The 22,561-nt window shown below is 41.3% G+C and overlaps 2 protein-coding genes across 9 annotated transcripts in view; one reads left to right on the top strand and one right to left on the bottom strand.

Annotated features, from left to right (window-relative positions):
• Window positions 1–3,060, bottom strand: part of xpo1b (exportin 1 (CRM1 homolog, yeast) b) — a 29,105-nt gene extending 26,045 nt beyond the window's left edge. For 2 of the 5 annotated variants that reach the window (XM_054599640.1, XM_054599645.1), the window contains exons 1-3: window positions 2,666–3,060; window positions 1,079–1,210; window positions 677–778 (exon numbers count right to left, since the gene is read on the bottom strand). In XM_054599640.1, the coding sequence (XP_054455615.1) occupies window positions 677–778; window positions 1,079–1,204 (228 nt within the window). In that variant the 5' untranslated portion in view covers window positions 1,205–1,210; window positions 2,666–3,060. Of the gene's footprint in view, window positions 1–676; window positions 779–1,078; window positions 1,211–1,340; window positions 1,399–2,665 lie in introns of those variants that run through there. The other 3 variants (XM_054599642.1, XM_054599643.1, XM_054599644.1) reach the window with 3 other exon arrangements.
• On the top strand, window positions 2,708–22,055 carry LOC129091943 (RING finger protein 122-like). 4 transcript variants are annotated; one of them, XM_054599648.1, is made up of 6 exons: window positions 2,708–2,724; window positions 16,119–16,275; window positions 17,931–17,973; window positions 18,089–18,130; window positions 18,973–19,055; window positions 19,855–22,055. In XM_054599648.1, exons 2-6 carry the CDS (start codon window positions 16,166–16,168, stop codon window positions 19,973–19,975), a joined length of 399 nt encoding a protein of 132 aa, XP_054455623.1. In that variant the 5' UTR covers window positions 2,708–2,724; window positions 16,119–16,165; the 3' UTR covers window positions 19,976–22,055. The 4 variants fall into 4 exon arrangements, with proteins under 4 accessions (XP_054455623.1, XP_054455624.1, XP_054455622.1 ...); XM_054599649.1 differs by lacking the exon at window positions 2,708–2,724 and adding an exon at window positions 3,214–3,286; XM_054599647.1 differs by lacking the exon at window positions 2,708–2,724 and adding an exon at window positions 10,909–11,351.
• The last annotated feature ends 506 nt before the right edge of the window (window positions 22,056–22,561 follow it).

The raw sequence follows: 22,561 nt of genomic DNA, 5'->3' as shown, positions 1-22,561 counted from the left end.
TTTTAGTCTCATCTAATCCATGAGCCATAAAGCATGCAAGTTATACAGAAGTATGTTAGAATGCACGCATTTATGTTTATTTTGCAACGTTTCTTGATGATTAATCAAGATTTTTGCTTCAAAATTGCGTTCCTAGATGTGAAAAACAGACCAGGCATTACTGCTGCACCATATTAACAAACCCACTGATAACTAAATAAATATAGATGACAGGAATAGCTGGTATGATTGAGAAATATGGGGCTCATTCCCATTCAGGTCCAACTGGGCAAAGTGCTATAAGGCTTATTTTGTAGTGTATTATTTTATCACCAGGATGTGATGGGCAAAGCCAATTGATCATCTAGTAGGTTCAGAACAGAATTCCTTTTATCAGAGGGCAAGAGGTCCTGCATGGCTCAAGAGCTAGGGCATGGTGCCAACACAGCCAGGACTAATTATTCGACTTCTGCTGGGGCCAAGTGCACCTAATAATATGCACTCACACTGCATCAAACTGCTTTAAAAAACAGATTTTATATCATTTAAAGCATGCTGTCAGCAAACCGCTGTGACCTAGTGTTTAAATGTTTTTGTTTATTTTTTTAATTTTACAAATTTAATTTGTGATAGTATACACTTCCTCAAAGCACAGGTAAGTGTCTTTCGTATGTTTTCTGCACTGGAGCTTGCTTACTTTGGTGTTCATGTTCTGGGAGAACTCGAGGATGGTGTCCACTCTCGTCCAGGCGTCCGGGTGCTCTTTTAAGTGCGTCAACACTTCTTGTGCCATTCTTTGCTGCAATACAAATTTTGGAATGACACTTTAGATGAAACACTGAGAAACTTGCAAATGGACACCAGTAAATTCTAGACTTGTCTGTGCTGCAACCACCTTGCAAAACGAAAAGGAGAGGGATAATTAACATGTGGTGTGTTTTTAGTCAGGTGTGGGTTAAAGAGAACATTGAAAAGCAGCTGCTTGTCAAAATCAAACAATGATCCTTTTATTCCAGGCATAATTACATTTAAGACAAACCACTAGATTTTTTTTGTATTGAATAGGTAATAAAGCACTTGTATATGCTTCACAACATACCTGCGGTCCCACCCCGTGATATAGACAGTTCACCACATTATCCAGCAGGTTGATATCCAGTTTCTGGTTGAAGTCCAGCAGCTGCTGTGCTGCATGGTCTGCTAACATTGTCATAATTGCTGGCATAGAGCTCTGCAACAAGGACAGCGGAGGGAGGGGTCATGAGTGCAGGGAACACATTCAACAGGCAAAGTCATGTGAACTGTGCGTTTAGAAACAATTCCAAACAGCTGACTGCTAAACAAACATCCCCTAGACCCACCAGTGGGCTGTCACGTTAAGAAGTAAGCAAGTCTGGCACTGCTCAAGCAGAAAAGCATCGTCAGTTCTTCTGTCGACTGAATATTTGGCAACATATATTGGACACAGTGCTATGGTCTACCCCAGGAGTATGGACTTAAGGACAAAGTATGGAGAAATTAACTTAATATTCTCATCCAGTGGCTGGTAATGATAAATAGTTATCATAATAATAAAAACAGAGACTGGACACACACTAGTATAGCCATAAACGAGTTAATATTGACTTAGAAACGATTGAGAACATCGTTCTCCCGAGCCAAAGTCAATTACATTCCCCCATTGGTTTAACAAACAGTCAAACAACAGATGTAAACCTCTAACTGTGCTTCCACCGTGTTCTCTCTACGACCATATTAAGAAGGTTAACCCAGCCACGTGCCGGATATACTGGGCGACGTCACGTTGTTTACATCTGCAAGTGACGGAGTTCACTCCTCCAAACACCGCCCGCAACGCGAGTAGCGGACTGCCGTGGTGAAAGACAAGAGAACGACGAACGCAGCTCGCAGCTATGTTTACAATTACCAGCCTAACAAATAACGGAGCCAACGTAAACAACGTAAACAACGTGTACGCGGCAGTGCCAGCGCTCTCCTCTCCGCTCCGAATGCTACAGCTAGCTAGCTAGCTAGCATCCCCGCTACATGTACAGCTAGCCGCTAGCACCGTGTCGCACAAACAGTTCACATGTGGTCCCGTCGCTGCTGACTACAACCACTCCCACCAAGGATGCCTGGGACGGAGGCGCCCATACATTCACTTCACTCGGCTTCATACAGCCACACTGTTACGGGAAGCTTGTCGCCGTGTGTTGCAGCTACACCAGGAGGACTGGCCGCGGGTTTCTCTAAACACTTGTGTGTTAAAGACGCTTTGACATAACGAAGCAGCATCAACCTGACATCCGCTCACACCACGGACACACCAGTGATGCTGCTGTGCGGGGACAGAGAGAGAGAGGGACAGCGTTTGGTGTCTTACTCGTGTCCTTCTGGTTGTACTTTTAGTTTGTTTGAGTTACATCACTTTATGTGACAGCCAGCGTTAGCTAATCCTCACAGAGAGGCACCGTTGAGCGCTAGCTAGCGGGCAGTCGGTGGCTATCTGGCGACCGCCACTGAGGCTATTGTATTATGAATTAGCATGTATCTACGGACCACGTCAACTATATAACAGCACGACTTAACACCCAAACCAAAATGCATTTTATTCATTTGTACAGGTTAAAGCGCAGACACGTTAATCACGGCATGGCAGGTTTCCACTTCACCCCAGGTTACCTACCTAAAGTCCGAGGCTCTGACTGAAAACAGTGGCGTTTGCCCAAGAAGCTACAGGGTCTAGTGAGTACTTCAGTGTTGATTAGGACAGATTTCCTATTTCTGCAGCGTTGACTATCTCCAGCTCCAGCAGTGAGGGATGTCTGGCTGCTAACCACCACTGATGTGGCTTCCCAAAGCTATTATCGCGGCAAACACAGCAATATTTTACTCCGAAACATTGTACGAAACAAAGTCAACCTTGATTCACTAATTATTTCGTTACTCTTGTGTTTTCTCCGAGCGGGGCGGTGTAGAGGTTGTGTGCCTGCGCCTCCTCTCCTCTCTCAAGCAACTAACTCGCAACCGGTTGAAACCGGTTCAGACTGGGAGATTCCATCTCGGTTTAGTTTTCAGCCGATGGCGCCGCGTAAAAGTTTGGACTGGGGTTACGCCCACCGAGCGATCTGATTGGCCGCGGCTCTGCTGGACACTTCCTGGTCGGCGTCCCATTGCGTGACGGACCTGTCAGTCTATTTCAATTCGCTTAAGCGCCCACGCTACTGCTCCGCCCGAAGAGAAAAAGAGGGCAGACTCCCATGCAGAATGGACTCGTACATGATCCGCTTGTGAGAATAGCGAATAAGTAAGCGGCCACTGTTTATTACGGGGTCAAGTTAAATATTACCCCCATTCGTGTAAACGCCACTTATAGTACTTGTCAATAGTGTTGACATTTAATTCTATTTTTAATCCACTTAGACGCTCTGTGAAGGATTTAGCACTTTTAAACAAGCATATCCCGAAAGGAAAGTGTCTTGGGTGAATGATATGAATGATGTGACAAAATCGCAAGGACCATTCATTTGCCTGTTGCTTGTAAGCTGGTAATTTTCCACCAGCCACGAGTGGGAGTGGTTACACGATCATGAACGCACGGGGTTAGAAAAGCGACCTGGAGGAGACATTTGTTTCCCGAATGGGGCAACAATACGAATACGAAGCGAGGACTTAGTACATAAACGTTTTCATTAAGCAGAAAAGTGGAGAACTGTAGCGGCGCTTGCTAAATCCTGCTAATTGAGAGCCATATACGGCGTGCACCGCTGTCAATTGAGGATGCAAACATGACAGCGTTTTTTTTTTCTCCCTTCTCCTTTATGATCACGTGGTCCAGCGCGCTACTTGATGGAAAAATACTGGATTTGGTGTGTAGTGGAGACAGTACACAAGCCTGTAAAGTCATTCAGGGGAGGCTTTTTTCCGAAGGGCGTTTGAGTCTTTACCCAGCAACACTGTCTACCTCTCATGTCTATATGTCGCTGCAAACGCACAGACACATTAATAGATCATTTATGTTGATAAAAGTGGCTTTGATGCTGATTTGCAACTTGTGCTAAGTCATCTAGTTTCAGTGTTTCTGAATTGCATGTTTGATTGCAAAATGCATGTCATTGTGTCCTTTTTAACGCATCTGATTAAGGAAGTGTGCAATTGCAACAAAGCCTGTTATCGTCGTTGTGGTGTTGTTTGATAGGTGCACATTTATCATAATAACAAGTGCATTGTCGTGTAATGCCCACAATGCATGCCATAATGCATTACACGACAAGTGGATGAGCATCATGGCGCCTCACGGCAGACAAACGTCAACTAAAGCCTTCATTTTAATAAAGAAAAAGTTCAATATGCCATTTGAAATGACAGATATCTGTTATCTCACCTATAGAATCTATGCGCTGTTGGACTTGGTCAGTGTCCTTGGATCAGTCTCGCACTTCAGACACTTGGCTTACATCCGAGCCCTTTGTTATTAACAAACAAGATTTCAAAGCCTATTATCTGTGTGTCCATTCGTAGATGCCGTTCGGTTTACCCGTACGCACTGTCACATTCCTAGAACCCTACATACCCTTGGCAGAGAAGAGAAAGCACATAACATTTCGGGGACACAAACGGGTCAACCAACTTTTTTTAGTCGCACCGGCGGACTTTTGAGTCAGTAAGTGTCTGGATTTTAACTTCCAAGACATACATGTATGTGAGATGAGACATGCTCGTATAGGTCTGTATGACACTCTGGTGTCCTGTGACTATTGGCTGCTTTAACTGTTGTGGTTTATTGTTTACATGTTCTTTCTCCTTACAGTTATCCACTCTTGTGATCTCTCCCCTGTGATATCATATATGCAAACAAACAAACATGTTCTCCATCATGTTTTGTCTATCTAATTGACTGTATCAATATGGAATGTATCAGGTAAAGTCATCTGCAGTGAAGTCACAATGATGAAAAAGGAGCTTTTTTCCATAAAGGCCCAAAAAAATATTCTCAAAACGACTAGATCTATTTTCAGAGTAGTAGTATTTTCTCAAAGTAGGCCTTTGCTCCATAAAGTTCACATCAGATCAAATTAAAAATAAATGTAGTACGATGAGAATCCAACACAATTTCATTCAGAGATTCACGGCAAGCCGACAGTCCTCGGGCCCTCGCTGTCAACACATCCGAGCTCCTTCTCTTGGCGCGGTGCTGGAATTTATTGTTACACATGTGTGAAGTTTGGTGGTAGGCGAACCGCAGTCGGGAGCAGGCTGGTTAAATCTTGTTCTGTCTGGTCAGGGCTTGGTAGTCCCATTTACATATATTATCATTGCACCACACTAGGGGGCTGACCTCCCATGTGGCAATGGGCTGAAAAAAAAAAAAAAAAAAAAAAAAACATCTGTGATTTGTTGTGCTGGCTAATACTGGTGTTGACCCCAGTCTTGGCACATTTCATTGGCAAAAGGAGAAATGAAAACTATCAGAAAACTTTTTTCAGTGGATGGACAGTGTGGCAGCATCAAGTGAACACTGCAGTTGTGTTTGAGGTCTCCTGGACAGTTTAAACCTGCAAAAATGATTCCATGTCCTGTGTGTACTGGGTGGTATAGTTAGTGCAGGATATAATATCTGTTAACATAGGAGGACATTACTCTCCCTTTTGATAACCCTGATACTCCAGTCCATGCTTCACTCAGGACGTTATATAAACAGATAACAGCGCCATCTTCTGCAGTTTCTAATACTAACGCATCTTCACAGGCGATCCTGCAGCGCCCTCTGCTGGGGAAATGGGCGCAAGGCCATTAAATGGATATTATGTTAATAATTTACAATAAAGAATTATGATAACAGGATTGGCAGTAAAAAAAAAAAAAAAAAAAAACGTGAAATAAAATCTACTTTAACAAAGTGGAATGAAATAGACAACCCTAAAAACAATAAATAAGTAAAATAATAGAAACACATTTTTCAACTTAAATAGATTAAAATAAGTGAATAAATTGTGAAATATATGTAAAAAGGGACTTGATCAATTATTAAGTGAGCCTTATTTACCAGTTTTTAGGCAGATATTTGGAGGGCTTCTATCCGAATATGTTGCTGAATCTTGTCCACATATGGAATCTGGAGCTAGATTTTTTCAGGGTGGTATGAAATTATTACACATGTAAAAAAAAAATGGATCTACTTAATCTTCTTCCAACAACCCTTTTAATGGGTTTTTAAAAAAACTGTAATTCTGTTTTTAACGATTTCGATTCTTGTTTCTTTCTACATTCTCATGTCTTTCTGAGCCCACCTGTGTAGCAGACATGGACTGTCACATGTTTTAGTGGTGCCTCAAGTGATCAGTTTAGATCAAATTCATGTGTATTGTTATACGTTAAAAAATACAGTTGTACATTTAAATGCAAATGCATCCAACCCTTTAAATCTATATCTAATAAGAATTAATCTGTACGGGGATCTGTGAAATAATTTGCTGTAAATTATAAAAACTGTGGCAACGCAGTGCCATTAAAACACTGTAAAGCGGAGCGTTTATGATGATTATAGGTATATTTATACAAACAGTAAGATTTTTTTTTTAAACATTAAAGCATGTAAACGTGTTCTAGTAAAAAACACCAAAAACATATGTGAACCTAGAAGTGATGTGTCTCCTTTTACATTATGACATTTGGCCTTGGCGAAGGTCTGTGCTCTCTGAGTGACCTTCTAGTTGCATGTAAATACACATTTGCAGTCAGTGTGACGAACAATTTACATGCTTTTGTATATTTAAATTGTATTCTAACTCGAATCCACCATTTATGGAACCCTTGCACCTAACCTTTAAATTCCTCTAAGGATACTATAGGAACATTACTTTCACATCCAAGTCTCAGTGGTATTTAAGCTGGATTCTGAAATGCCGTGTGTCTGTTTTCTGGTCCAATAAGAAGGATTTGGGGGAACAAACGTCACTTCTTGGTGCTGCAGTCACACATGAGCTGCACTTCTGCACACCAGGCACTAGATGGAACGTTGGTCACTCTGAAGGAAGCATCACATGTGTCATGGACTTATTTCATTCTTTGCAACCATACAGACAGCTAGTTGGGACTTCATTCTGGTGTCTCACCTTTCTATTCAATCTAACTTCCAGCTGAATGGAAGTAGATTCTCCTCAGATGGAAACAGCAAAATACAAATAGTGTTGTTTACAATATTATTCTTCCATATAACTTCACTTGCTTATTCTTAATCATATATTAGATGTTCCCCTGCTACACATTTTCATTCTAATTCCATTTTGATTCCAGTTAAATTGAACATAACAAGAAATTTGTTTTTGCCCTTAAAACTCCCTTATATGCTTTTATTATTTTCATAGCTATCTAAAAGGCCTTCCTTTTCGTGTTTCTTTATGCACTGAAGATGCAAACACACACATGTACATCATCATCAGGTTGTAGTTTTAGTTCTACAAATATTTCAAAGCAAAAACTCACTGATTGCATTAACTTTACTTGGCTGATGACCTCAGGGCACGTGTGTGTGTGTGTTGTGGCTTAGTTGAACTCTGGAGTGTTTATGCCTTTGGCACAGCTTATTTGGTCAGGTGAGAGCATTTGAAATAAGGCAGCAGCAAATAACAAACACAGTGAGACAACAGAAAGTACGAGTCTAAGTTCTCCTCCAGTAGAACTGTGGCACAGCTCATTAAAAGGGCGGAAACGAACATAACAATCTACAGGAAACAAGCTCAGGAAATCTTGTTCTGCCTTGTCTCTTCATCTGTTGTTGACTTATTTATCTTCATAATGCTGAATGAATGCCTATAGCCAAGTACGGTTTGACTGAAATCATATAGTGTTTCAGGTTGGATTACTTCCAAATCATCTGATAGCGAAAACTATTCATTCACTATGTTAAAGGGACACTACATGGTTAGGAGACTTGTGAGAGACAGATAAAAAGAAAATGGCCAAAATTGAGGCGGCAGAAGTCAAAATATCCACTTCTTTTTTTTATTCCAAGCGCCAAAAACATTGGAGCCTACGCTTCCCATAATGCAAGTCAATAACATGTTTCATTAAACTTTAGAAAGATCCTTTTTGAGCCACAGAAGACAATATAGAACTGTTTCCACTGGCTGAAAAGCACTCTCTGTGATGAGTGAACTGAACTTGATGTGTAAAATTGGCGTAATGTCCCTTTAAATGTGACCACTTTCCTGCCCAAAATTGCAAGAACAAAATATGTTAATCCTTTATAATGGAGACCACAAATTACTGTGTATTTATTTAGTCCACATGGGGTAACAAAATAAAATACCTCCTAGGCGCCTATTGTGTACTTGGACAAATACAGTATGTAGGTCCAAGGGAAAAACTATTTTGATGTTTTGCCTTGTCAACATCTTTTTTAAATGATGTGGTAGGGTAATATTGTCAACAATGCATTATTGCGTAACAACATATGCAAGGAGGGGCAGAGTGGGGAAACAATAATAATGGGTTATTATTTATGGAATCATTTATTTAAAATTATGATACATTTGTGAAATTAATTTGATTTACTTTAAAAAAATTCAATAATTACCTAGGATTTGCACTGGTATTGGTAAGCCTGGGCAGAGTACCTCTTGTAAGGAACAGCTATTGAATAACTCAAGATCAATCAATAGATTAATGTACACATTTGAGAAGAACCACAACAGGTTTGTGTCCTGTTATATCAGCCAATGATTAACAATGACGCAGAAAAATACATGCAGTAGAATCTTCCTCAGGTTTATTGGACTATTGGCAAATACCTTTTAGTGACAGTACATCATGAATCAGGATAAAGCATTGAACATGTGGGAGAAAGCTTCGTTAGGTATGTGAGATGTCATATGAAGCTTGTTCACCCCTTTTTTACAATTATATTCTTCTAGTATGCAAAAGCCTCTGAGACCTTTGTGGTTTAAAAGACACTGAACTAGTTAGAGTATATACTTTTGTGGATATCAGGGCCGGACTGATTCCCTATGGGCTTCCCGAGACAACAATGTGCTAAGGGCCCCAATTGAAACCCCTATTTTTGCACCTTTTCAACACAGTACAAACAGAAAGAAGAAAAAAAGAAAGGCCATAAAACAAAATTTTAACTCGTGGCTCCCTGTAGAGGATGAAGCCTGTAGTTCAGGTGTAATGGCCTTGTTACCCCTATCATTTCAGTTTACAGGTTCTTTTTCAGCCCACATCATCTAGATTATGCATGTGGCAACGGAAGTGGCACTTTATCCCAGCCACCCAGACGAGTTATCAAACATTGAAACAAAACTGTTACCAGCATCAAAATGTCTGGTTATTGCACTTTCAGTTGTCAGAATCGATATTTCAACAGCAAACTCGTGTTCCTACAAAATTCCGACAGGATCAAGACTGTAACGGAGCTACAGGTGTTTCAGTTTAACGAGTCACCGTGTTAACTGGTGTTTTAGAGGAATGTGTAGTGGTTGCTCATAGCAGCCAGGCAACAACTCCGGTTCTGCAGAGTGAATCCGATGCAAAAGTGTCTTAATACTTGCATTCTCTCTACTGACCAACAGGGGGCGACTCCTGTGGTTGCAAAAAGAAGTCTGATTGTATAGAAGTCTATGAGAAAATGACCCTACTTCTAACTTGATTTATTACCTCAGTAAACATTGTAAACATGAGTTTATGGTCTCAATCTCTAGTTTCAAGTTTTCTTCAATACAGCATGATGTTCATTTAGTAAATTATGATCCATTTAGAGTCAAATAGACCATAAAGCAGGGTATGCTTTAGGGCATGGCTATGATTGACAGGTCGCTGCGCTACTGGAGCTGTATTTGGCGTCTCTACTTCATTCCTCCGCATTCCAAATATGGTAACTTACAATCCAAGATGGCGACGGCAAAATTGCGAACCCGAGGCTTCATAACAGCAGTCCACAAACCAATGGGTGATGTCACGATGACTACGTCCACTTCTTATATACAGTCTATGGTAGTAACAAATATGGTAAAGATAATAAACACAGATGTGTTTAAAATGTATTGAAGGCTTTTTCGATCTACATTCTGTTTGTGTTTTTGTGCATTTGATCACCAGTTAACATGGGCACTTTTTAATCCTGCGCACCGGCATCTATGGCTGCAAGCTATTAAACGCGTTGATTACCACTAGAGTATTTGTAGTGCCCAATTTAAAACTCAATAAAATCAAAACTCAGAGTCCATGTCAGGATTTTTGACGTTCTGTACATGACATCTACCAAATACATATATAGCCGCTAAAAAAATTTGGCCACTTGCTAATTTGTTCACCCACTCACAAATAGTTCACAGATCCGGAAGGTCAACTATATTAGCTTGCATTCACGTTTTTTGGTGGTTAATGCCCTAGCATAGCCTGACAAGCTTTGCACTACGCTGTACGTCCGTCGCCAAACTGCATACGCACACTTCTGTACGTCATCATTGTTTACAATCTGTAAAAGGGTCTATCTCCAAGCCTTGATGGAAGTGTTCAGTTCCCTCTCTGAATCAGTTCAGGGTAAGAACTCAATAAACAACGACAGAGTTTGTATGAATTGGAGTTGGCATCAACCAATCATACGACTGCTCATCATGTTGAGCTGCCTTATGACGAGAACGTTGCTGCCTCTCACCACAGCCTGTTTCCACATCTGCTTGTGTGCCATCTGCTCGGCAGCCACTTCAATAATAGCTTGCAGCTGCAAAGGAAGGAGGGGGCTGGGGGAAGGTCTGGTGGAAGGAAAAACCCAGAGGGGCTAGAGGTAAAGGGAGGGCAGGCGGGTGGGTTGGGAGGGAGGGAGTGAGGGAGGGAGGAGGAAGGAAAGACGGGGGCGGTGAAAGCAGAGCTGCGATGCAGACAGCGAATCACATGAGCAGGGATCTGTTTACAAACTGTGGACGAGAAGTGGGGAAGGGAGACGGGGAAGGAGAGAGGAGGGGAGTGAATGTGAGAAGAAGAGAACACACAGGAGAGGAGAAGATCTGAATTCACATTAGCAGCATTGTCTTCCTGAATCATATACCTGCCCATGTTCTTTGTTCAGAGCGCAGAGGCAGGGGACGAGATGAGACGCTGCTTTCCACGGGGACACTGAGGCCGTCCGCCTGGCTGGCTGGCCGTGCTGCCGGGGAAACCCATCCATGTCCTTTCCTTTTGTCTCTCCATAATTGGCCGCGGAAGGTTTTCACAGCCAGAGAAGAGGTGAAGCGACGTGGAGATCTAAAAAGGAGAGGACAGAAGAGAGAGAGGAGAGGAAAAGCGAGGAGGAAAGAAAGGAGGGAGAGCCTCGTGACAATGTTTTGAAGGAGAGGCAAAACAAGAAAAGCAGGGACTGCGCTCGGCTAGAGGTACATATACAGAGCGCTGGATGGGATTTAGAGAGTGTTTTGATTCTGCCAGTGACATTGTATTCAAAGGGCTCATCTCCAAGGCTGTTGTCTTTGTCCTTTAGTGGCAAATCACCACTGCAGACCGCGGTTGGAATGAGCAGCTGGTTATCTTGGTAATGTCTTCCCGAGATTCTGGGAGTCTCTAATCAGATCTGCTTACTCCAGACCACAAGGATTTAACTCACTGCACATCCGCTCTACCATCAGGGTTACGCTAGTCTGGACCTATAAACGTAGTAGACGAACAGTTCGAACTTGAGCTTTTGTGGTAACCAGACTTTGTGGTATTGGAGAGGTCACGACCCCAAAGATTTCCTGGGTCCATCAACTGAATATTCGCATATTTTTAATGCATCCTGTCCAATGGTGTAACGGTAAGTGTCCTGGAGGGGGTTGCACAGTTATTTCCACAAGTTCAAACTTAGCCTAAACAATGTAAGTGTTTGGTAGTTTACCCAATCCCGGCTCCAGAGACATCTTTGCACTTATTGCCCAGGTGGCAGTATACACACCATGTAAAACACCAGCACACCTGTCGCTGTGCTCTCTTTTTCACTCGAGAACAGACACAGCGCTTGGTGAAACTGATCGTCACCCTCTGGTGTTGCTGCAATGTCCCTCTAAGAAAAATCCAGTTTAAGTTTTCGTTACTATTTCAGCCTGCTTGCTCCCTCCTCTTTTCCAGAAGCTGTGGAGTAAGGCACCAATGGCTAATTAGACATGGTACTAGTACCAGGAGGAAGATGACCAACTTGTCTGTGAGGAAGGTCCTTTGTTCCTGCTGCCTCTTCAACGACACACTGCTAACTGCTAGGCTAGTACCGCTCAGGCTATGTCACTAGCTAAACTAGCTGGCCAGCCCCGGACACACCATGACCTGCCAGCATTTGCTAATTTGACTAAGCACTAGCTAGCAAGCGGTTTCACTCGCTGGCTCCCTCGCATTAAACCGAGGCCTGTCGTTGCATGTGGCCAGATGGCAGAGCCATCTTTTGCTAACTGTTGGGCTAATGACACCCAGGCTGGTCACCAGCTACCACTAGCTGGATAGCTGTTAGCTACACTTGCCAGCCCTTGTTGAACTGCTTTAGTACTAGCTAGCAACAATATCCTATTTACCTCCCTGTCCAGCCCTACAGTGGTCATGGTAATCTATGTTCAGAATATGGCGGCCACTTTCTTTCAAACTGTCCCAAGTATTAGCCATCACCAAGCAGGATGTGCCTTAAATGTGCCAGGCACACTGCAGCACAAAACCGGTCTCCAATTTAATTTGTGATGATTCCGCAGTTTACGATCAGAGAAGGTTTCACCACCAAGTCATGACGTCCATTCTCCATTACTCCATCCCTGATGGGGTAAACCAATAGTAAAGCCCGGTAGAGGGCTATGCACATACTCATAGAACTGGCGTTACATCAGCGTAACTACTATTTATTTGGTGGAGGCTAGCTGTTACTAACTGCTAGGTGTAACTGTCAACTAGCTGACAGAGCTAAAGTTAGCTTGCTAATATATGATGTTTAGTTAAGATGTGAAGAGGGAATATTTTAAATCGCATGTTCCTTGCAACCAATTTACACATTACTAAAGTCTTAACTAGCTAAGACATTTCTTATTTTTTTTATTTTGTAAATCACTAATTGGAAACTCAACTAATAGTTAAGAGCTTTGGAAGGATATTCCACACTAACCTACCGTGTATTCATGAATAGCTTACCACAACCCAAGCCTAATGTGATATTTTTTACACAAAGTCACAACGTGACCAAAAGCAAATCATGATCACAATGTGGTAATTGTGTGTTTTAGCACTGACATGACCTCAACCATATTCTCAAAAAACTTTTATTCAGTCTCTATAATTTTCCTGCCAAAACATGTCAAACCAAATGTTACTGTTTCTGTTCAGTTTTCAGGTACACTGGTATCCAGTCTACATGCATTTGCACAGTGGCCTACCTCTTAGCGCTCCACCATCAATGATTTACTAACGTTGTGCTAAGATTACAGCTGCTTCCTCCTTCACCCGAATCTCCTGTCAAAAGCTGCCTAAAACCCCCCCTCACTGTACATTTAAGACCTTAAGAAATAGTTAACTACTGCCGTTTAAGGCTGAGGTTAACCATGGGGAATAAAGACTGCCATGTTCAAGCCCCTAAGGCTGAAAACACTTATTTCTCGCTGAGCCCAAACTCTAGCAAGTAACTTGTCTCAGGCTGAGACGCGGAGCAAGAAGTGGAACACATTCCTGTGTGACGCAAGGATGGTTGTAAAAGTTCACTTGAAAGTGGAGAGGTGTTTTTGCTTGGGTTCTATGTTCTTTGCAAATAGGTTTCTCCTATTTAAAGCCAATTGCAGTTTAAATACACCAGCAAGAAAGAACAAGTAAAGAGTTATTACAGTTTTTCCCACTTTCTCACTCATTTAATAAATATTTGGCATAGCTGTTTATTACACACTGCCTCTACACTTGCACTCATATTTCAACTTTCACCTTAGTTCAAAAAGTTGAGCGCATGCTCAAGAATCCCTCCCATGTAAGCAGTGTTACATTGCACTTTGAAATTCGAGGCTTCACAGATGCAGTATGGTGCGTGTGCGCCAGGCCTTTCAGGCTACACAGATCTGTGCACCTCATCATCGCCAAAAGAGGTGGACACAGAGAGGGTGATGTATGATGGGATACGTTGGTCATGAAGACCTGCGTGGACCATGAAAAGACACTGGCAAGGCTATGATAGAGCTCAGCGGGATAACATCTCAACAAATGGTCACAAAGATGAATGGTCGTGAAAGAGTTTTCTGTACGATAATGCAGATAGGTACTTGTCATACTATCCTTCTGGGGACAACTAATTACATCATTGTCATGCACCTTAACCTTGCCCTTCATAGAGGATGGGCATTTATGGGAGCAACCTCCAGTTCTGAAAAGTAAAGCCAATACAGAAGTTGTCTTAAACTTGCATGCTCTCCTCTAATGGCCAGCAGAGGGCAACTCCTCTGGTTTAAAACAGACAAAGTTTGATTGTATAGAAGTCTATGATAAAATGACCCCTCTTCTCACTTGATTTATTCCCTTAGTAAACATTGTAAACATGAGTTTTTGGTCTCAATCGTTAGTTTCAAGTCTTCAATACAGCATGATGTTCATTTAGTAAATTATGGTCCAATTTAGAGTCAAATAGACGAAAAAGTAGGGTATGCTTTAGGGCATGGCTATCTTGTGATTGACAGTTTGCTACCAGAGACATACAGTGTCTAAACTACATCACTGCTCCGCGGTCAAACTATGGTCACTTCATTTCACTGGTTGCAAAAAAAACAAGATGGTGAGGACCACAATTCAGGATGGCAATGGCCAAAATGCAAAAAGTTCTCAAACCAATGGGTGATGTTACAACAACTACATCCACTTCTTATAGACAGGCTATGGTGGACTAAAGCTACTATCTTCTGACAAAAATCACATCCCAGAATTACATCAGCTTTCAAAGAAATTCCATTTGATACTGTATATATCTCCTTTACAAGACAAACCCATCACTGTCATGGTTTTCTTTTGTTGGGGGGTTAAAATAGTCAGTAGCAACCTGTGACACAATTCTACATCAACTATTTAAAATTGAATGAACAATCTCTTAATTTGCTTAAGTATCTTTTATCATATGCAGATATGCAACGGTGTTTGCTCAGTAATGTTGATGTTTAAGCGCAGAAAACTACCATACACCACTGATCAGAGCTACAGCCCAACTTAAAGGCTAGGTTGAAAGGTTAATGTGATGTGTCAAAGTTGTAGGCGACCACTTTGTTGGTATGTGCAGTAAGTTGGTCCCCATAAACAGAGGGGGCTTTCAGGGCTTTGCTCTTTAAGAACCCAAGACAGAGAAGAAATTCTCCAATAATCAGACCATTCATAAAGAAATTAAACATGGAAGCTAACCCACATTACTCCAAGCATTCTTGCTAACATAATTCAAAGTGATGTACAACGTGTCTAAATCTCTCACTGCTTTCCTTTCAAATGGTCAGTTTTTAAATGCCATGTGTAAACGCTTTGTGTTGAAAAGGCATACATTTCTCTTTGTCATTTCATTTCAGAGTTTTTTAAATGCCACATACTGTAGGCTGCCTTTCTTACATCTGACTGTAGCTTTGTTAACTGTGGATGGTCATGTTTTTTTTTTTTAAATTACATTTTCATATATTTTCTAGATGCATTTGAAAACATGAATGTGTATTTGCATTACGACCAACATCAGGCTTTGTTCATGAGTGCCTTGTTCTGTGTGTTGAGTCTGTTTGGGTTTGCATACTGGCCAATGCCAACCTTTCTTGAAAATATTATATGTCGATAAGATGGATATGATGCAGTTAGATATGTAGTTATATTTATTGTCACCATTGTAATAGTGTGCCATCTGTAGGAAGGTCGCTTCAAGTATGCATAAATATTGGAACTGGTATAAATACATACTCAAGGGATAGTTCAGAATGCTTATTTCAAAATGCATTTTCTACAAATCTGCGAGACTACAAATCTGAGGAAATATTGCATTTTCTCATTATAAAGATCCCCTATGATTGCAGTGATACTGTGCTGATGCGGTTGTAACCTAAAACAACTTTTTTTCTACCTGGCAGTCAAACCATGTTGCTTTAATACATATTATTCTTCTTCTGTTTCCATCTATTTCTTCGCCTGTCCCGTCCACCCAGGGTGTCTGTGTGACCTTGGATTGCAGAACTCCGACCATTACTGCAAGATGACATCTGAGGAGCTCTTCCACCTGCCGCTCAACGTCTACATCATCATCCTGGGCATCGGCCTCTTCATCCTCATGCTCACCCTCATCTTCTGCTGCTACATGTTCAGGTACGACCGAAGAGACGCCGCTGGGTTCGAGCTCCTGGGACAGGAATCACACAGGGACAGTCATCATTCCGGATTAACACCGGCTGTCAATATCATAGACATCGTAAAAGTGTGTACTTAAGTCGAGCATTGTATTGGTGTTTATAGTATTTAATTAATTCAAATTAAATTTAAGAGCAGCTGATACAGAAATGCTTTTTGTAAGACGTGGACACGCCAGTAACATTCTGTAATAACAAACTGTTAAAAAATGATTTTTTTAATGCCACATGGTGTTTGCTGGTCTAGAAACACTGATTTTCTTGCAGTATAGCTGGTTTAAAACTACACATTCACTATTGTTTTCCCTGTGACTGCTTATATATTTTTTTATATAGCCCAATATCAAAAAGGTTTGGCCACCCCTATATTATAGTGTCACAGATCACTAGCCTGCAACCCTTGGTGCATACAAGAAATTGTTTTGGGATCTTCGGATAACTTTCTCTCGTCCTGCCTCATCTACTTTAGTAAACAACATTCTATATTTTCTTTCAACAACGCTGAGTGAGCACCTGAGCTACTTGCATACAATATTGCTGTTGTTTTTACCTTTAGAGGTAGAGAGCAAGAGGATTTTACTCATTCAAACTGATTTTTAATATTTTAATGCACTACACTCAGTTTATAAAGGTAATTTGTCAATGCAGAGGCCTCTCATTGTGTTACATGATGCGTTGTCTGTAATTTGGCAACAACAAAGGTTCAAGTGAAAGCTGCTTAAGGCTATAACAGACAGGTTGGAATTGTGTCAGTCGATGAGCTGCTGTCTACTTCCAGGATTTCTTGAAAAACCTGCTCTAATATTTACTTTTGCTAAGGAGGTTACAGTATGCCTTGTTGATAGGGCGGCTGTGGCGTAGTGGAGAGCAAGGTAGTTCTCCAATCAGAGGGTCGGTGGTTCGATACCCGGCTTCGGCAGTCGATGTGTCCTTGGGCAAGACACTTAACCCCAAGTTGCTCCTGAAGGCTTGCCATCGGTGTGGACTGGATGTGAATGAATGTTAGTTAGAGTCTGATGGTGGCACCTTGCATGGTAGCCTGTCATCAGTGTGTGAATGGGTGAATGATATGTAATATACTACTGATTGTAAGTCGCTTTGGATAAAAGCGTCTGCTAAATGACTGTAATGTAATGTAATGTTGATTAATTTGGCTGTCAGAGAGATATCTGAAAAAACCTTTAAAATATGTTTTTTAATATGTTAAGTTGGTGTAAATACTTTTAGTGTTGGCAAAGATAGAAGCCGCCTGTAAAATCAGTCACTTCCAATTAGGATTCAAAGGTGAAAATGGCGTGCATCTCGAATGCTGAATTTTTTTAATGTTCACTGAGCCTTGAATCACCCTGTTACATCTATGCTTTCATCATCTTATGATCAACTCAATACAACAGAATTTCAGCCAGAATTCCTCTATGAAGGGAAACGTTCTGTAGCGTATAGGTGCACAGGCTGTTACTTGAACTTGGCATTGTCTGAATTCCAGGGCTGCTTGATGCAATATCTCAGCTGATTCATACGGCACGACAAGACATGTCCTAAAGAAGACAGATATGGAGCACCAGCCACATAATACAATTTGTATGATAAGTTGTTGTCTTTTCTGGTTCACAGACTCAGGCGACAAGGTGCAAGAGAACAGTACGGTTACAACGAGGTAATATGCTCATACTGCTGTGTATCAAGTTTGACTCGTGTCAAATTGTAACTCAGATGTTAATTTGCTTGTTTTTCTCTGTTGAGCTATGTCACAAATCCATTCTCGTCAACAGGTTGTTTTGAAAGGAGCGGGGAAGAAGCTGAGCCTAATTGGCGTAAGTTGAATACAAAGTAAATGGGAGTCAATGAGCTCAATGCCAACTGGCTAATGGGACAGAATGAATGTAGAACACATGCGTCAAGCTAGCGATTAAGTGCTTAAAATGTAGCAAACAAAAAAACTTGGCTACAATTTTTAGGAACACATTTACTGCTGTAAAGGGCTACATTGTCTGTAATTTGGTGGAGACACTTAATTTAGTTTCCTTTTTTAAAGGAGGTTCTGTATATTTGGCCAGTTGCTAGCTAATCCCTGGTTCACTGTTGCAGTCATGTGACAGTTTTTCTGGCTGTTTTATAAGCAATGTCCCAAATTCATGCTACAAAATAACGGTGGCCCGGTTTTGGAAAGGTGAGAAATTAAGTGTAGACCTTCTCCATTGCCATTTTTGTTGCTAGCAGCTTTGCTCTGAGTTTACTTCCTGTTAGCATACTGCGTTAACAACCATTGCATCAGGAAATACAAAAGGGCTCCTGTTGCATTTAAATGTTGTTATGTTTGAAAAGGTCTTTGCTTAATTGAGCCTATAACATATTAGCTCAATACTAGAGAGTTATATTTTGCATACCAAAGGCAAAAACGTAATATCCTAGTACATACTGTACAATATTAATATGAATAAGGGGTAATGGCATTAATGAAATGATAAAAAAGCAGTCATGACAGATGTTGTTGGTCATAATTTTAGCAAAGACCTTATCAGTTTAAGCTGCAGGATGGATGCATTGTCGTTCTGACTTTTTAAATGCTGTAAACTGTGGAGCGTGTATCAGGATACTCTGTATTAAGTGAACATGGTTCAGTTGTCGGTTATGAACTGATTATATTCCTCCTCAGCAAACGTGTGCGGTGTGCTTGGAGGAGTTTCGCAGCAGGGATGAGCTCGGAGTGTGCCCCTGCTCCCATGCTTTTCACAAGAAGTAAGTTCGTACAACCCTGCTTAGTGATTATCAAACTTTGATGAGGGTGGACAAGCTGATTCTGTATTTGTGAATGTCCAAACTCTATTTCAAAGTTACAGTGAAAAGAAACACACTGGAATCATTTGTCACTGGCTGTTTCACAAATTGGTCCAGCTAATTTTATTGACTCATGCATTATGCTCGAGATGGAAGACAATCGTCAATTGAAACCATGTGTGCAGCAGCCATTGTGTCTGCAAATTTACATGGCTCCATACAGGCCTCACTTAAAAAGAACAAAAAATATTATTCTAGCCTTGGTTACTTAACAATTTGGTAGAGACTTCAAAAATCTTGACAAGCCGGTTTTGGAAGAAATGACTCATAAAAGCCTCTTCATGTTGGATTTGTACCTTCAAGTTAACAGTAAAAGCGGTTGGAGAAGCAGTGAAATTCAGAAAAATTGTTACTGAACAAGTTTTTTCGGATGCCCTGCACAAAATCAAGAGCAAATTCCCGGAAATATTTGTTGTTGCATGTTTGAGCATGAGGGTGCTTAAAGCAACGGGATATGTTTTTGCCCTGCGGTGTTGGCGTGAGTTTGTCTCTCTGACTGATACACTCTACCTGTATCACCAGTGCGTTTCAACTTTTTACATATCCTGCATGACTGCCTGTTCCGTCCTGTTTTACGACTCTTAATTTAGCTGTTTGAACTCCTTTTTCTCCTCTTAATTGCTGAAGTTTCCCCCTGTGTCACTTTGCGCACTTTGTCCTACTCTGAAATGACCAAACGTGGTAATGTGTCTCTCACCAGGTGTCTGATGAAATGGTTGGAGATCCGCAGTGTCTGCCCCATGTGCAACAAGCCCATTTGCCGCCTCCAGCCTGACCCGCCGCAAGCACCTGAGCGTCCACAGAGTCTCCTGGAAGTCTGAGATGGGCACAGTAGGCACCCGTCACTATAGACCCTGTCTCACCAACCGACAGTTTGTAGTTTTAGTAACTCAAACATTATTTCAGGCAGAGCTACCCTGGAACTAGAAATTATATGATTGTCTGAGTTAAACCGTAAGTGCAGAGCCAAAGAGCCTATACATGGTAAATTAAATGGGGGAGATCAGCACATCGGATGCTAAAGCTAAGTGCCTTAGAGCTGCAGATAAACTACTGACTTCAGCCATCAGCATTGGCACATTCATTCTTGCATGTATGTAATCCTACTTTACCCCTCATTATAAATCTGTTATGTAAGAACTAATGACTGAACAATTGTGGTCAATAGCCCTGGAGTGTCTGGCTCCACTTAAAGCTTGGGTAGGTACAATTGGAGGAATCGGCATGTGTAAGCTAGATGAAAAAAAATATCCAACCGAATGACTGCAAACTCTTTTTCTATCACTGTAGCTAACTTCGCCAAGTCGGCCACACTGACAGCCCGTCCCTTCAGGCCTCCCTCCAAAGCCACTCCCCCCAAATTCTTATAATTACCGTAAACAACAAACATGGTTGTTGTTTGCAACAGGACCCCAGGAAGTGATTGAGGCCTGGGAGGCAGGGTTAGAGAAAACGCTAGTGCGCTTTCTCTATGGGTCCATGGAGACGGAAGATCGGAGTAAATTTATCTGAATTTTATACCTGGAAGTCAAACATTTGTTGCTTCATGCACACATGAGAAACTTTAATAGGAATGAACTTGGCCCCACCTCCAAATACATTACCAACCCTAACTTTAACTTTAGCTGCCAAGCTAACAGCAAACTGTGGCTTGATTTACCCACTGAAGTTTGATTTGAATATTGAGGAGAAACTTGTAAAAATTACGACAACAGCGTCAGCGTTTCACATCAACATCACGGCATCAAATTCCTGATTTAAGGGTCAGATAGAACAGCTTCTACGTGTCTGAGTTTTCTACAGTTGCGTATCCCCTCGCCTTGTGAAAGTGCCACTGTTACCCAACTAAAGACATTATTTCTGCCTCCAGAGCAGCTCCTCTGTTTTCGCTTCCTCTCTGTTTCCCCCCCCCCCACAAAACAACTAACAGCGCCACATGAATGGGATGTGTCACAACTTTTTAAGAGCCCGGAGCTTGGACAGAAAGAAGATTGAAGGACCAGACAACAACAAAAAACACCCTTGGCCCGTCGCTGCCCCAAATTCTATGACGATGGCAAAGACTGTAATGAAAGACATGCGTGAAAAGAGGACTTTTAACCAAACAGGACAATCGTAAACTAAAAAGTATCGGGTCTGAGCGTATTTTGACTTTAATGTTTCATTGTATCACAAACACTCAGCTCTATCCTACATTATGTTGCCAACAGGAGTGAAGGTAGCAAAGCCCTAAATGGCAAGACAGTCGTATCCAATGGTATCTGATAGAAACTACAAGCAGTAAATGAAAACATATATATATGTTACACATGTTTTTTAAGTTATTTCTGAAGAACTGTTTTATATCATAACTGGCTTGCGGTATAAAGGTATTGTGTGTCAGTGATGCTAAAAAACTTTGACCGTCATTTGTCAAATAGTTGGATGTCATTGTTGCCGGTTGGACAGATGAGCTCTGTACTGTAGTGATATAAATAGACCCACTGCACTGATATGAAGAGCATGTTTGAGCTGGAGGTGCCCCATACACACCTATCATTCTCTGTATCTACCGCGTAATATACTATCATGAGTACTGTGTAAATTGTAAATGCTTTTACATTTTCTGAAGTTAGAAAAATATATATATATATGTAACTGGTGTTTTGATATGGTCTTTTTGATCTTTTTTCTAGTTTTGCTACATGTCGACACTTAAAACTGTTTATTTGTATGCTGTCGTTATAATATATATGGAAAGGTCATGCTATTGTGCTTTTGGTGCCCTGCCTTTGTTTTTAGGTGGTTTTGGTTGATTTTACTTACTGTGTGTATGTATGTGACGTAAGGCTTTCCACCCATAAGGTGCCACCCCTTAAATGATCCACCAACCCAAATTATGTTTTACTGGATACTGGATCCTTAGACCCACTTGTGACAATAAATTCTTTACATCTAGGAGAGGCTCTGAGACGAAGCAGAAGAATAATTGAGACGAAACATCCAAGTCGTCTTGTCAAATACCAATGATTCATACAAGCTGTTTTATGAGGTTGATTTATTCTCCCTTCATGTAAATTTCCCAGTAATCCCAGACAGAACACTTGGCCATGGAGCTGTATTCACCACTTAACTTAAAACAGTAGTGAATTCCCAATTTATCCCACCTAATTCTCAATGGGGATTCCCCCAGTTCCATGTGCAAAAGCTCAACAAAATGAAGTGCTGAGATCGTCTACAGCGGTGAATGATTCTACTCAGTCTGCTGTGGAGCTCTTCATGTTGTCACCACAAGAAGTAAACACAAAGATTAACATGCAGGTATGAAGATGCACATGACTGCAAAAAATGTGCACCACAATCACAGACAACACAAAGCCATTATGCTGTGAGCAGATGTCTGGAATTTCCCTGCTCAGCTATGACAT

This window comes from Anoplopoma fimbria, chromosome 6 (assembly GCF_027596085.1).
Source record: "Anoplopoma fimbria isolate UVic2021 breed Golden Eagle Sablefish chromosome 6, Afim_UVic_2022, whole genome shotgun sequence".
Lineage (NCBI taxonomy): Eukaryota > Metazoa > Chordata > Actinopteri > Perciformes > Anoplopomatidae > Anoplopoma > Anoplopoma fimbria.
Note: the sequence above shows the minus strand (reverse complement) of the source record. Positions and strands in the feature narration are given on the sequence as shown.